At 42.4% G+C, this 14,500-nt stretch overlaps 1 protein-coding gene across 4 annotated transcripts in view; it reads left to right on the top strand.

Annotated features, from left to right (window-relative positions):
* Positions 1 to 14,500, top strand: part of ITPR1 (inositol 1,4,5-trisphosphate receptor type 1) — a 305,443-nt gene that overhangs the window by 270,573 nt on the left and 20,370 nt on the right. For all 4 annotated transcript variants that reach the window (XM_070738264.1, XM_070738266.1, XM_070738262.1 and 1 more), the window contains 3 exons: positions 502 to 638; positions 6,989 to 7,154; positions 8,916 to 9,076. In XM_070738264.1, the coding sequence (XP_070594365.1) occupies positions 502 to 638; positions 6,989 to 7,154; positions 8,916 to 9,076 (464 nt within the window). The remainder of the gene's footprint in view (positions 1 to 501; positions 639 to 6,988; positions 7,155 to 8,915; positions 9,077 to 14,500) is intronic.

Consider the following 14,500-nt stretch of genomic DNA (forward strand, 5'->3'; position numbering starts at 1 on the left):
TTTCTTAAAACCAGTGACTTACATTCACCTAATCACATATAAAAATTCATTCGTCGGCCTGGGCTAGATGTTAAACTTAGTGTCCCCGAGCCTGTCAGCAGAGGTGGGTCTTTAAGGCCTTATGGAAGGCAGGGAGGGTGGGGGCGGTACAAATCTTTGATGGGAGTTGATTCCATGAAATTAGAGATAGTCTAATGCTTCTTTATATGCTTCCATTGAAAATTTGCTGATATTGTTTCTTGTAAAGACATCCCAGATACAATGAGTCATCTTCTAGGATGAGATTAAGACAAGTTTCCAATGTTTAAGAAATTCATATAAAAATTCTGTGTAACCCAAGGAATCACAAAGCTCTGCAGGTAGGTTCTTGAACTATAGGAGAGAGGGCGAAAAGCAATTAATGGTCCTTAGTTGGCTTTAAAACGCTTGTACAAAATATGAAAGTGATCTTCAGGCTCCCACTCCCTCACGGTCATATCCCAAAATTCTTTTATTTAATAGAGCTAAATTCTGAAGAATCTGAAGAGGATAAAGAACATACATGTGAGACGTTGCTGATGTGCATCGTTACCGTGCTTAGTCATGGGCTGAGAAGCGGGGGCGGAGTAGGAGATGTACTCAGGAAACCATCTAAGGAGGTAAATTAACATTACATGTGAAAGGAGTAGTACACCTATGTGATAGTAATGAGGTATTGAAGAGCCATAAATAATTTTTAAAATAAAGATTGAAATGATATTTTATACAATATTAATATTGTGCAAAGTATGACTATGTATGGTGCCAGCTAACGATGTTGATGTTTTAATAATAGTTATATTATTATTATTATCATTATTTATTATTATTTATTAGATTTGTATGCCGCCCCTCTCCACAGACTCGGGGCGGCTCCCAACAGTGATAAAGAACAATATGTATTGACAAATCTAATAATTTAAAATCTAAAATAGCAATTGTACATTTAAAAAATCTAAAAACAAGGAACCCCAATATAAAAAACATACTTACAGTCATATCATGCACTAAAACTACATAGGCAGGGGGAGATGTCTCAGTTCCCCCAGGCTTGACGACAGAGGTGGGTTTTGAGGAGTTTACGAAAGGCAAGGAGGGTAAGGGCAGTTCTAATCTCTGGAGGGAGCTGATTCCAGAGGGTCAGAGCCGCCACAGAGAAGGCTCTTCCCCTGGGTCCCGCCAGATGACATTGTTTAGTCGACAGGACCCAGAGAAGGCCAACTCTGTGGGACCTGACCGGTCACTGGGATTCGTGCGGCAGAAGGCAGTCTCATTATAGTTACTCTAATACAGAATTAACTAATTTTGCAGTAATTACATCATATTACCAGGCCAGGAACTTTCCCAAAAGTCCATTTTTTTTACTGCCTGTAAACATATTTTTGACCACGAATAGGTTTTCTATCAAATATGGCAAGAGTGCTGTAAAACTGTCTCCAATGCCAATTTAGTCGTAAAATCTTAAAACTGGCAATTCTGTCAAAGGTGCTATTAAATTTAGGAATCTAAATTAAAACATTACTGGGTGTCCAGTGAAGAAGAATCCATCAGTGTTTTGATTCTGTAGTAAGAATCATCCATGTCATGTCTTTTTTAAAAATATTAGGTAAGAAACTGCCTTCTTGCAAGCTACATTTGTTTTATTCAATGTCCTACATTCTAGGACAATCACAAACATATCTTGACATTTTTCTATGCAGGTTTTTCCCCCACTGTAATTTCATCCTGTTCTCAAGGCTATATCTTTCCAGTTCCTTCAAACTCTCATCACAAAACCTAGTTTCAAGTCTCCTATCGTCTTCTTTGTCCTTCTTTCAACATACTGCAATTTATCTAAATCCTTCTTAACTGCATACAGTTACAAGGTGAAAAATGAATAACAGAATACAGTGATCCCCCGGTTATTGCGTCCCCGACCATTGCGAACAGGGTAATTTGCGATTTTTCAACCCGGAAGTCAAAATACCATCTACGCATGCGTGCCCTTTTTTTCCTATGGGCACGCATGCGTAGATGGCAACCGGGAGATCAGCTGCTGGGCGGCTTCCCTGGGTCTTCCCCCTCTTGCTGGCGGGAGGGCGAGCGGCGGGCATCAGCGAGGAGTTTCCCCACCGCCCACGCAAACTCCTCGCTGCCGCTCGCCCGCCCTTCGCCTGCCCACGCCGTTCGCTCCCCCTCTTGCTGGCGGGAGGGCGAGAAGCCCTCCCCAGCACCCGCTCGCCCGCCCTTCGCCGCTCGCCCGCCCTTCGCCCTGGCGGAGAAATTTCAGCCCCCACCTGGTCCCGCCCGATCCTCCTCCCTGAGGCAGCTCGCCCTCCCATGGCCGCTTCCTCCACCCTCCATCGCAAGCCCTCGCCACCGCAGCCAACGCGCGCTGCGATCTTCAAGCGTGGCTCCTTTCGGCCCAGCATCCCGGGCCAAGCAGCTGCCTTCCGTGACTGAGCCTGGCTGGCCCGGAAGATCGTAGCGCGCGTTGGCTGCAGCGGCGAGCGAAGCCAAGCCAGCAGCAATGTCGCTGCCGCTGCAGCCAACGTGCGCTACGATCTTCCGGGCCAGTCAGGCTCAGTCACGGAAGGCAGCCGCTTGGCCCGGGATGCTGGGCCAAGAGGAGCCGGGCTTGATCCGCTGAGCCTGGCTGGCCCGGAAGATCGTAGCGCGCGTTGGCTGCAGCGGCGGCGACATTGCTGCCGGCTTGGCTTCGCTCGCTCGCCGCTGAGGAGCCGAAGATTGGGGGGCGGCGCTGCGAGCGAGCGAAGCCAAGCCGGCAGCAATGTCGCCGCCGCTGCAGCCAATGCGCGCTACGATCTTCCAGGCCAGCCAGGCTCAGTCACGGAAGGCAGCCGCTTGGCCCAGGATGCTGGGCCGAGAGGAGCCGGGCTTGATCCGCTGAGCCTGGCTGGCCCGGAAGATCGTAGCGCGCGTTGGCTGCAGCGGCGGCGACATTGCTGCCGGCTTGGCTTCGCTCGCTCGCCGCTGAGGAGCCGAAGATTGGGGGGCGGCGCGGCGAGCGAGCGAGCGAAGCCAAGCCGGCAGCAATGTCCCCGCTGCTGCAGCCAACGCGCGCTACGATCTTCCGGGCCAGCCAGGCTCAGTCACGGAAGGCAGCCGCTTGGCCCGGGATGCTGGGCCGAGAGGAGCCGGGCTTGATCCGCTGAGCCTGGCTGGCCCGGAAGATCGTAGCGCGCATTGGCTGCAGCGGCGGCAACATTGCTGCCGGCTTGGCTTCGCTCGCTCGCCGCTGAGGAGCCGAAGATTGGGGGGCGGCGCGGCTCTTTTAAAACATCGCCGCCGACATGGGAGGCTTGCTAGCACCCCCCCAAACCCGGGTTGGGGGTTCGGGGGGGTGCTAGCGAGCCCCCCATGTCGGCGGCGATGTTTTAAAAGAGCCGCGCCGCCCCCCAATCTTCGGCTCCTCGCTAGCGCTGCGGAAGTTTAAAACACCATCTGCACATGCGCAGATGGTGTTTTTACTTCCACAGCGCTACTTCGCGAAAACCCGCTCGTTGCGGGGGGTCCTGGAACGGAACCCTCGCAACGAGCGGGGGATCACTGTAATCTGTTTTGGGGATTTAAGAACTATAGTGTTGTTGATGCACTCTAATATTGAATTTGCCCTTTGTCCCACGTTTGGTAACAAATAGCACTGTCAAGCCAGGAATCCCCTATTTTGATTTGTGTTTCCTAAAATGTTATATTTTATATTTTCATTTTCATTTCTCACAGCATTCAAGATTGTGTGAATTTTGTCCCAAAGGTGATTTTTTTCAGGGGGCAACTGGACTTCATTGTCTTTTTCTTTTGAACACGTTTTGCTTCTCATCCAAGAAGCTTCTTCAGCTCCGACAGGATAGTGGGAAATGGAACGATTTATATTTCTTGCAAACAGCTGGTAATCTGCATTCTTTCAGAACACTTGCATCCTTCCATTCCCAACTATCCTGCCAGAGTTGAAGCAGCTTCTTGATGAGAAGTGAAACGTCTTCAAAAGAAAAAACAAGAAAGGCCAGTTGTTTCCTGAAATAAGCACCTTTGGGACAACCATGTGACTCTCTACAGATTGTGTGAATTTCTTTTTGTCATCCGAGATAGAAATTTTGTTCCACATCTTCATCCAATACATTAATAAAAATGTTTGTGACTACAGGCCCTTTAAATGGCACTCTGTGCAGTATCTCACTACAGTTTAATAAAGCATTTGTGAACCAGTTGTTTGTCCAGTTAATAGTCATGCCATTCATACTACATTTACTCTATTTTGCTAATTGAACATTATGGTTAGTTCAACAGATACTTTGATGAAAGCAAGATGTGTTTTATTTATATTATTCCACTGAAAAAGAAGTTACCCAATCAAAAACTGCTATTGGGATAGTCTAGAAAAAATATGTTTAATTTGTAATCATTGCCATATTATTTCAAAGTGCTTACACGTTGATCGTTTTCTTACATATTCATGCTCTCCGGATCTTCCTTACTTCCTCTTTTGAAGATAGAAACAGTTTTGCTTTTCTTCAATCATCTGGCATTTTACCCATTCGCTAGGATTTCTCAAAGTTACTACATAAAGGTTTCAATAGACCCTCAGCAAATTTCATTGGTAAACTAAAGGCTATTCGTTTGGCCTTGGAGAATCAAAGCAAAATCCCTGGGTTATATTTCTGTCAATTTGACATTTCAATCTTTGTCTTTTATTCCTTTTACTTTAGTACCAATCTTACTTTTCCTCTCATCACTGAGCAGCTAATACAACACTGAGCAGCTATCTTTTATTTTAATCATATCTAAATAAACCTTTTTGTTGTTCTTAGCGTTCTTTGCCAAGTTTCACCTGAGTTTCACATCAGTTTGAGCACTAAGTTTGAGCACTAAGGATAGAAGTGTGGTATCTATTACACACATAAGTGCCCATCGTGATCAGGATATTATATAAAACAATGCTATATGCAAGAAAGCAATGAGCCAGGGTGGCGCAGCAGGTATAGTGCTGTATTGCAGGCCACTGAAGCTGACTTGTAGATCTGAAGGTCAGCGGTTCAAATCTCTTCACCGGCTCAAGGTTGACTCAGCCTTCCATCCTTCCGAGGTGGGTAAAATGAGGACCCGGATTGCGGGAGCAATAGCCTAGCTCTGTTAAAAAAGTGCTATTGCTAACATGTTGTAAGCCGCCCTGAGTCTAAGGAGAAGGGCGGCATAAAAATCAAATAAATAAATAAGAAAGAAAAGAGATAAGCAATATCAAAACAAATAAATTAAAGGCCTGAAATGAGAGGAAAATAATGGAAGGGAATATAATTAGCACCAATACTGTTTGCTAGTATTTCTTCACATATTTCATATATTTCTGTCCTTGAAAACCATTCTTGTTTATAGGTACATACATTATTTACAAAATAATGCTATACATAAAATACACTGTAATTTGTTCTTACCTGTCTTTTTCTGAGCATCCGATCAAATCAGAATAACAGAGTTGGAAGGTACTTTGGAGGTCTTCTAGTCCAATTCCCTGCTCAAGCATGAAACCTTATAACATTTCAGACAAATGGTTGCCCAATATCTTCTTTAAATTTTTCAGTGTTGGAGCACACCCAACTTCTGGAGGCAGGTCATTCCACTGATTAATTGTTCTAACTGCCAGAAAATTTCTCCTTAGTACTAGGTTGCTTGTCTCCTTGATTATTTTCTATCAATTGCATCTTATCCTGCCTTCCATCCAACCCAACTTTCTCAGGCTTTTCTTTTGACCCATTCATGATTCCTTCCTATATTTGTTTTGTAATTCATTCATCCTCTCTGTATATTCTTTAAACTAGTAGTTCACATTGTATTCAGTCCTTATTCAAAAGCAATCCATATTTATTTTAGCTTTTTATTCTTGATGGGTTTTTTCCTCTTTTACTTGATATACTTTTTCAATGTGACATGTTCACTGTTTTCAGTTACTTCTCTATTTCTTCTGATATACTTTCACTTCCATTGAACAAAGTATCTCTCATGCAAACCCAATTTCATATCTTTCAAAATCCATTTCTTGTAACAGACAACATATTATTGCATTTATGTATCTTCAAATATACTATCTACTTCCCTATATTTATAAACATTCTACCTAAACAAGCATGTTCTTTTACTTGCTCTAGGTTTTCATCATCTGTGTATATTATATCATTCATTCTGTTTTTCATATCAAAATCTGGGAACTGGATCTTCGATACATACTTTTGTAGGCTTGTTGCATAATACAGTCTACCTAAGACTCACTGCATATGCTTACTTCCCTACCCAATGCACCTATAACATCCCCAAGTCATTTCTAAATATAGTACTTCAATGCTTTAATCCAAAAACATCACACACCCATGTCTTACTTCCTGTTTTATAATCCACAAGTATATAATGTGACCTAGTGTGGTATGTATTGTACATAGAAATAGAAAACAAAAAATAGAAAATAAAACCTACAAAATATAAATGATTTGCCAGAAAAGAAAGCCTAATCTATATGTAGCATCTATATATCAATTAATCAATTTAATTTAAAGCCAAAAGGCCCTAAAGTTAAAAATATAATCTAAACTTGGTAGTAGATACAAGCTTTTACAAATAAATTAATTTTTAAATATTATATCATAGATTTAAAACCCCAACTCATTGATTTGTTACTAAGAGCCTTGTTTTTTTATCATCATAGTTAAAAATCTGGTGCTGCTATAATTTTAGGATTTTTATCTGCAAATAATTTTTTTGCATAATCAGGAGTTTGTAGATATGCAGTTTAAACAGGTGATTTAAAAGATTAGTCAGATTGGCATTGATCCTGATTATTTATTCTCCAGAGGTATGTCATCAACAATTCATTGTATCAAACAAAGACATCTATAATGTTCATTCATCAAGTAATATTCCCCTTTGTAGCTTTGTTTCCTTTAATAACTTTCCATTTACTATTGGAAAACTATCTGCATTTTAGGAACCTCTCTTTGCTGCAAGAGTGATATATGACCTCCTCTTCTTCTTCATGGTGATCATTATTGTCCTTAATCTGATTTTTGGTGTCATTATTGATACCTTTGCTGATCTAAGAAGTGAGAAACAAAAGAAAGAAGAAATTTTGAAAACAACATGTTTTATTTGTGGTAAGTATCAGAATCAGCAGGAGTTGAGTTCTAGGCAGATAGAGAAATGTCTTCATTCCTCAAAAGAAATGCACACATTTTGTGATGAAATCAACATTTTATGAATGTTTTTAGAATAAATTGCTAGGGGGCATGTAACGTTAAGGCTTGGAAAAGTCCTTTCTGAAGGCTACTGATTTCAGTTGCCATAGGATAAGAGATTAGCATTCTCATGGATTAGGCAGGTTTAAATAGGAAGGCACGGGCAGTTCTAACATTAGAGAGATGTACAAGGTAAGGTCCCCTGGAAATTTGGTGCTGAGATAATGTTTTATGAATTACAAAGAAGAATTGTAGTTAGGGCCAAACAACATGAAAGCTGTGTAAACAACCCAGACTATTCCTATACTTTAGCCAGAGATTAGCTGCTGTAAAAAAGGCAGATTCTATGCATCGAAAAGTTAGAAAGGAACTCAAAAACAGAACTACCAATGTAAAAATGCCTTGTACAAATATAAGATGTGATGTGGAGTACTGTGGATATTACAGAATAGGAAAGTTAAAGAGAAAAATCTGTCATTAATCTCTTTCCAACCCTAACTCTATGCAGAAGAACTGGAGCCATTGGAACTGTTCAGCTTCAAATGAAAGTAGAGAAAGATACACATTTTTAAAAATAGCTAAAATATAACTTCTCTCATCATATTAAAAGCTGAAAGTCCTTTTGAAAAGTTATAATCACCATCTTGCCCCTGACTTATGGAGCTTCCCAAATGCATTTTATTGGCTAGTGTGAGGCTGCAATTGATAAACTTATTATTGGATCCAGGTCTCTTCTTATAGTTGTTTGTTTTAAATTTTCACACACTTATAAAACAGAAATAATCAGTTCTCAGCTATTGCTGAAGGTCTGTGCTTTTTTTACATATTGTAAGTCTTCATTTTCTACATAATTGTGTATAGCCTGTGAACCACCCAGAGAGTCATTGGCTGAAATTGGCAGCCATATAAATTGAACAAACAAATAAAATGTGGTATATTCTTAATCTTTGAAAATATTTAAGGGCCAGACAATATTCATTTGAACCTTATCATTACCCTCCAAAAATGCCTACAATCTATAAAGGTAAAGGTTCCCCTGCACATGCATGCTACTTGTTTCCATCTCCGTTTCTAAGTGAAGAGCCAACGCTGTCTGCAGACGTCTCCATGGTCATGTGGACAGCATGACTAAAGGCCAAAGGTGCAGGGAGCCCACTTACCATCCCACCAAAGTGATCCCTATTTTTCTACTTGCATTTTTATGTGTTTTCGAACTGCTAGGTTGACAGAAGCTGGGACAAGTAATAGGATCTCAGTCCATTACATGGTGCTAGGGATTCAAACCACTGAGCTACAGACCTTCTGAATGACAACTGAGTGTCTTAGCCATTGAGCCACCATGTCCCTTGCTACAATCTATAGGTAGTCTTAAAATACAGTAAAACCATGGAAGGCTGTTACAAAAGAGCTGTTTTATATTACTGGGGTTGTTGTTGTTTTTTTAAAAAAACTGCAGTGGAATTCAGTCATCTAATTAACCGGTCAATGCTGTAGGTGGTTGAATAATATTTATTTATTTATTATTAGAGTTGAAAGGGACCTTACAGGTTATCGAGTCCAACCCCCTGCTTAAGCAGGAAATCCTACAGCACCCAGCCAAATGGCAGTCCAATCTCCTCTTGAAAATGTCCAAAGTTGGGGAGTTGAAACAATCTTCCTCCATTTCATTTTCTTCCTTAGGTTTGGAAAGAGACAAGTTTGATAACAAGACAGTGACTTTTGAAGAACATATTAAAGAGGAGCACAATATGTGGCACTATTTATTCTTCATTGTTTTGGTAAAAGTAAAAGACTCTACAGAATACACAGGGCCTGAGAGTTACGTAGCAGAAATGATAAAGGTGAGTTTTGTCATGTTGTGTTTCTAATATGGCTTGTTCTTACTTCTTTTAATTCTTCTAATGCCAGAAAGTCTGAATTCACATTCAATGAAGATTTTAAAATATATTTTAATGAGGATTGATGTGTAGGAAAAATGTTGTTCCTAAAAAACAGTTATAATTTGTTTTCATAAAATTGTCACAAAATAATGTCTTGCCAATGTCTGATACTCATATTTTTGCAAACTCCATGTGTGTCTACTCATTTTCTTTGGGCCCTCAATAGATTAAATCAGGCCCATAGTTGACAGAGTGGTTGTAGGCTACTGTAGGCTGTAGGCCTATTCACTGTAGGCTACTCCAGAACTCTTGCAGAAGGAAGGAAACAGGTGTTCCACTACTACTAGGTGGCCAGAATTTGAAGATGGAAACACCCCTTTCTCTGCCATCACATTTTCGCAACCGAACCAAAGTCTTCTCTTGTAGAGATAGAGGCCATGTGGAGGTTTATTTATTAATTGGATTTGTATGCCGCCCCTCTCCAAGGACTCGGGGCGGCTCACAACAAGTTGTGTGCAGCAAACTGCCTACCTCAAACGGGTCTCTCATACCTACATAATCTCACCCAGTTCACATTGCCAGGGTGATGAAGGATGCTATCTCTGGCTGGTATGTGATCTCATCTAGGTTGTAGTAACAGGATGTTCTTAAGGATTGGCAAGGAGAATTCACCAATAAAAATGCTCCTACTTTCTTCTACCTTTTGCTGCTTGGAAAACTATAAAAAGCAATAAACACTGAAGGAAGTCAGACATCTTAGCATCATGCAATGACTTGTCTCTAACTCCATCATTCTCTCTCATGTGCAGTCTAATTGGGAATACAGATAATTTTGTTATATTTTATTAGGAGCAGACTTGGCATTTAATAGCAGCCATCAAGGCTCTTGGGCTCCAGAGATCTGAAATTGTGGATCCCAGTGTAAAAATCCCCTGGAAAAGGGAGTTAGTTGAAGGTTCCTAAGTCACATTTTCTGAATGATGCTTACTCTCATCTTCCTGTCATATTTTTTCTTATGAATCATGTCCCATTCTTCTGTGCCCTCTCTCCCATTCCAATATCCCGGGATAATGTTGTAGGATCCAATCTCGTTCAGTCACTCGTTCAGGACCAGAAGTGAGTCTGAAAGTTTGGATGCTCCCAGTGACCAATCCAGATTGCATCCTATGATATCTGTTCTTGCACTATATTGGTTCTTGCACATTACATTCAAAATCCCATTATTCTATGATTCCCCACCCCACTCCAAAAATACTGACCAGCACCTCCAGATTCCATTTCTATCTAAAGTTATAATTAGATTACACTAAAGCAAGTGATTATGGGTCACTTGCTTTATCATCACTTCAGATTTACAGATTAATCAGTCACCAAATTGCCACCCAAACTACCTTCCCTTCTACCACTTCAGTCATCTGTTGGAAGGATAATACAGTAGAACCCCGACTTATGAGACTAATTGGTTCCGGAAGGAGGCTCGTAAGTCAGAACGCTCGTATGACGAAACATTGTTTCCCATAGTAAACAATGTAAAGTCAATTAATCCGTGCAACAACAAAAAAACCCGCTGCTGCCGAACGCGGAAGTTAGCGTTCAGAGACAGCTGCGAAGCGGCGCGCGTGTTTTAAAACGTCAGAGCCGGCCTTGGGGGCTCGGGGGGAAGCCCCCGAGCCCCCCAGGCTGGCTGCCACATTTTAAAACACGCGCGCCGCTTTGCAGCTGTCTTCTGAAGCCGGAACGCTAACTTCCGCGTTCGGTTTCAGAAGACAGCTGCAAAGCGGTGCGCGTGTTTTAAAACGTCAGAGCCAGCCTGGGGGGCTCGGGGGGAAGCCCCCAAGCCACCCAGGCCGGCTCTGACGTTTTAAAACACGCGCGCCACTTCGCAGCTGTCTTCTGAAGCCGGAACACTAACTTCCGCGTTCGGTTTCAGAAGACAGCTGCAAAGCGGCGCGCGTGTTTTAAAACGTCAGAGCCGGTCTGGGGGGCTCAGGGGCTTCCCCTCGAGCCCCCCAGGCCGGCTCTGATGTTTTAAAACACGCGCACCGCTTTGCAGCCTCCCCCTGAGCCCCCCAGGCCGGCTCTGACGTTTTAAAACACGCGCACCGCTTTGCAGCTGTCTTCTGAAACGAACGCGGAAGTTAGCATTCCGGCTTCAGAAGACAGCTGCGAAGTGGCGCGCGTGTTTTAAAACGTCAGAGCCGGCCTGGGGGGCTCGGGGGCTTCCCCCCAATCCCCCCAGGCCGGCTCTGACGTTTTAAAACACGCGCACCGCTTTGCAGCTGTCTTCTGAAACCGAACGCGGAAGTTAGCGTTCCAGCTTCAGAAGACAGCTGCGAAGTGGCACGCATGTTTTAAATGGTTGCAGCCGGCCTGGGGGGCTTGCCAGCACCCCCCCCCAGCACCCCAGGCCGGCTGCAACCTTTTAAAACACGCAGGATACAAGCGCCAAGGAGCTGTCTCCTGAAGCCGAGACGCTCGTATCCCGAATGTGAGCTCGGGAGGCGAACAAAAATGTCGCTCCCCTCCCAGCTCTTATCTCGAGTAGCTCGTAAGTAGAGCTGCTCGTATGTCGAGGTTCCACTGTATAGTATTCTCATCTGGCTGTTAGGCCAACTTCAAATATTGAGTAGCATTTGAATGTGTATAGCTCCCAGATGCCATCCTTCAAAAGTAATAGCATAAAAAATAATTTTCCAATTAAGTTTAATCCATTGTTGAATGTTAACTCTAATTATATTTTGATGACTCTAATCACAGAATGTTAACCAATATTCATTTTGTGATCATGATAACATTAAATTCATTTAATAAAAGATATGATGTAATACTAAACTTTGAAATGATCCTTGAAATAATCAGATCAGATTGATAAGATAGTAGTGCTGCCATCATTTTCATCTTTGGGGTTATTAAACTTCTAAAAAAACCTATATCTGTGGGAATCAAACAAACTGAGCTAAAGAAGTATTCTAATTTTTCTTTTAGACTTCTCTTTAACAGCAAACCGTTTTAGAGGCAGAATTCCTTTGTTTTGCCCAATGCTCATTTAATCCTGAATTCAGCTTCCTGATTAACTTAAAGCACTAATGGGCCAGGAGTGTATGTTTCATTTTTCTCATGCCTTCTGCCCAGTGGTGAGATCTACTTACCTTCCCTAGCGGTTCAGAAGTGCACACTTTGCTCATGCACAGAGGGTTAAAAACAAGAAAATGGCAATGTCCAGGCAGGTGGGCACAGCCTCGCGCTCCCACCACTACAGTTTTTTGAACCACCAGTGGCCATCACTACTGGTACCCAGACCGGGCTGAACCACTAGCATTTCACCCCTGCTTATGCCTCATCAGAAGTCTATCTTCATGACTAATCCTCCTGAATATTTGCCTCCATTTGTAATAAAATACATGCGGTTGCCCTTGGAAGACGCATTATGTAGCACATATTTAATAGTTTTTGAAGATAAATCCCCTTAAACTCTCCCGTTATGCAATCCATTCTGCTTTGAATTCTTTTAAGTGTCCTACTTCTGAATATTCCCTAAATAATAGCTTCTTTTAAAAAGTGTTGTGAGTAATCGTCTGACAGTAGATTAATGGGTTAGGAAAAGCTTGTCACCTTATCTTGTTCTCACAGGGCTAGAAAGTTTTTGGAATGTAATTTTTGTATTTAAGTCAGAAAGCATTTGCCTGTAAAAATAATTGAATGTTGTGTTTGTAATGGCATATAACTGACAAACAGGCGATAGCACATATTAAGGAACTTTTGCTACAGAAAACAGCATGGCTTTTAAAATATACAATAAATATAAATACAGTAATACCTCATCTTACGAACCTAATTGGTTCCGGAAGGCGGTTCGTAAGGCGAAAAGTTTGTAACATGAAACAATGTTTCCCACTGGAAACAATGTAAAAGCGATTAATGCGTGTAAGGGGGGGGAAATCCCAAAATGGCGCTCCGCTGGGCGCCGCTGCCCGGCTGTCACCTTTTAAAACAGCCTGGGGGCTTCTCGGCGTTCTCCCGAACCCGAACTTTTCGGGTTCGGGAGGCCGCTGAGAAGCGGCGCCGCTCACCTGTCACCTTCTTAAACAGCAGGGGGGCTTCTCGGCGTTCTCCTGAACCCGGAAATTTGGGTTTGGGTTCTGGAGGCCGCCGAGAAGCGCCCAGCTGTTTCAGAAGGTTTACAGCTGGGCGCCGCCGCTCGACGGAGCGCTGTTTTTGCTATCAGCGGTGGCGTTTTCGGCCGATCTGGAGGCTGGAAAGGAGGTGTGGGAATTCCAATAGGGAATTCCATGGGTGGAGCTTTAACGTCACGAAGACGTCCTTCCTGGTCGGCTTAAACGATTCCTCATGCTTTGTTTGGTCTAAGTAACATATACCAAGTCAGCTTTCTCATCTTGGATTAGATCCCAGATGAGATTAACTTTATATCCGGCCGACCGGATATTTAAAAAGTACCAGCGGGAGTACAGAGATACTCAAAATTTGACTACTGTGAACTGGAGATAGAGGCAGGGGCCTGGAACATGGGATCTATAAGAGCTATTGATTTTGTGTTCCCTGTGAGCAGCCCATCCCGATTCCCACAATATCTCCCATTGCCCACTACTACAACAATCTTATTCTTACCTGCTCTTAATTCTTAGAACAGTTAGAACAATTAATCTGTGGAACAGCTTGCTTCCAGAAGTTGTGAATGCTCCAACACTGAAAGTTTTGGATAACCATTTGTCTGAAGTAGTGTAGAGTCTCCTGCCTAAGCAGGGGGTTGGACTAGAAGATCTCCAAGGTCTCTTCCAATTCAGTTTTTTTATTACTATTATTATCCAACAATACAACACAACAAACAAGATCACTATGCTGGATTTCGTATTTCATCACCAGTTGAGCACTTCCCAAGCATCTAACACTGTGTGATGTAGCTGCGAATTATGTGTGCTGATCCCAGTAAAGTGGCTTTCTGCAGTTGACAGATGGAGATTTTTCCAATTCCGATGGTTTTCAAATGTCCTCTGAGATCGTTTGGCACTGCACCCAGTGTGCCAAGGACCACTGGGACCACTTTCACTGGCTTATGCCAGAGTCGTTGCAGCTCGATTTTCAGATCTTTGTATTTCGCAAATTTCTCTAGCTGCTTCTCCTCAATTCTACTGTCTCCTGGGATTGTGATATCAACAATCCACACTTCCTTTTTCTTTACAATCATGATGTCTGGTATATTATGTTCCAAAATTCAGTCAGTCTGAAGTCGGACGTATCACAGTAGTTTTGCTTGCTCAACCATTGTTGTATTATTATTATTATTATTATTATTATTATTATTATTATTATTATTATTATTATTATTATCATCATCATCATCATCATCATCATCATCATCATCATCAC

The sequence above is a fragment of the Erythrolamprus reginae genome, chromosome 2 (assembly GCF_031021105.1).
Source record: "Erythrolamprus reginae isolate rEryReg1 chromosome 2, rEryReg1.hap1, whole genome shotgun sequence".
Classification (NCBI taxonomy): Eukaryota; Metazoa; Chordata; class Lepidosauria; order Squamata; family Dipsadidae; genus Erythrolamprus; species Erythrolamprus reginae.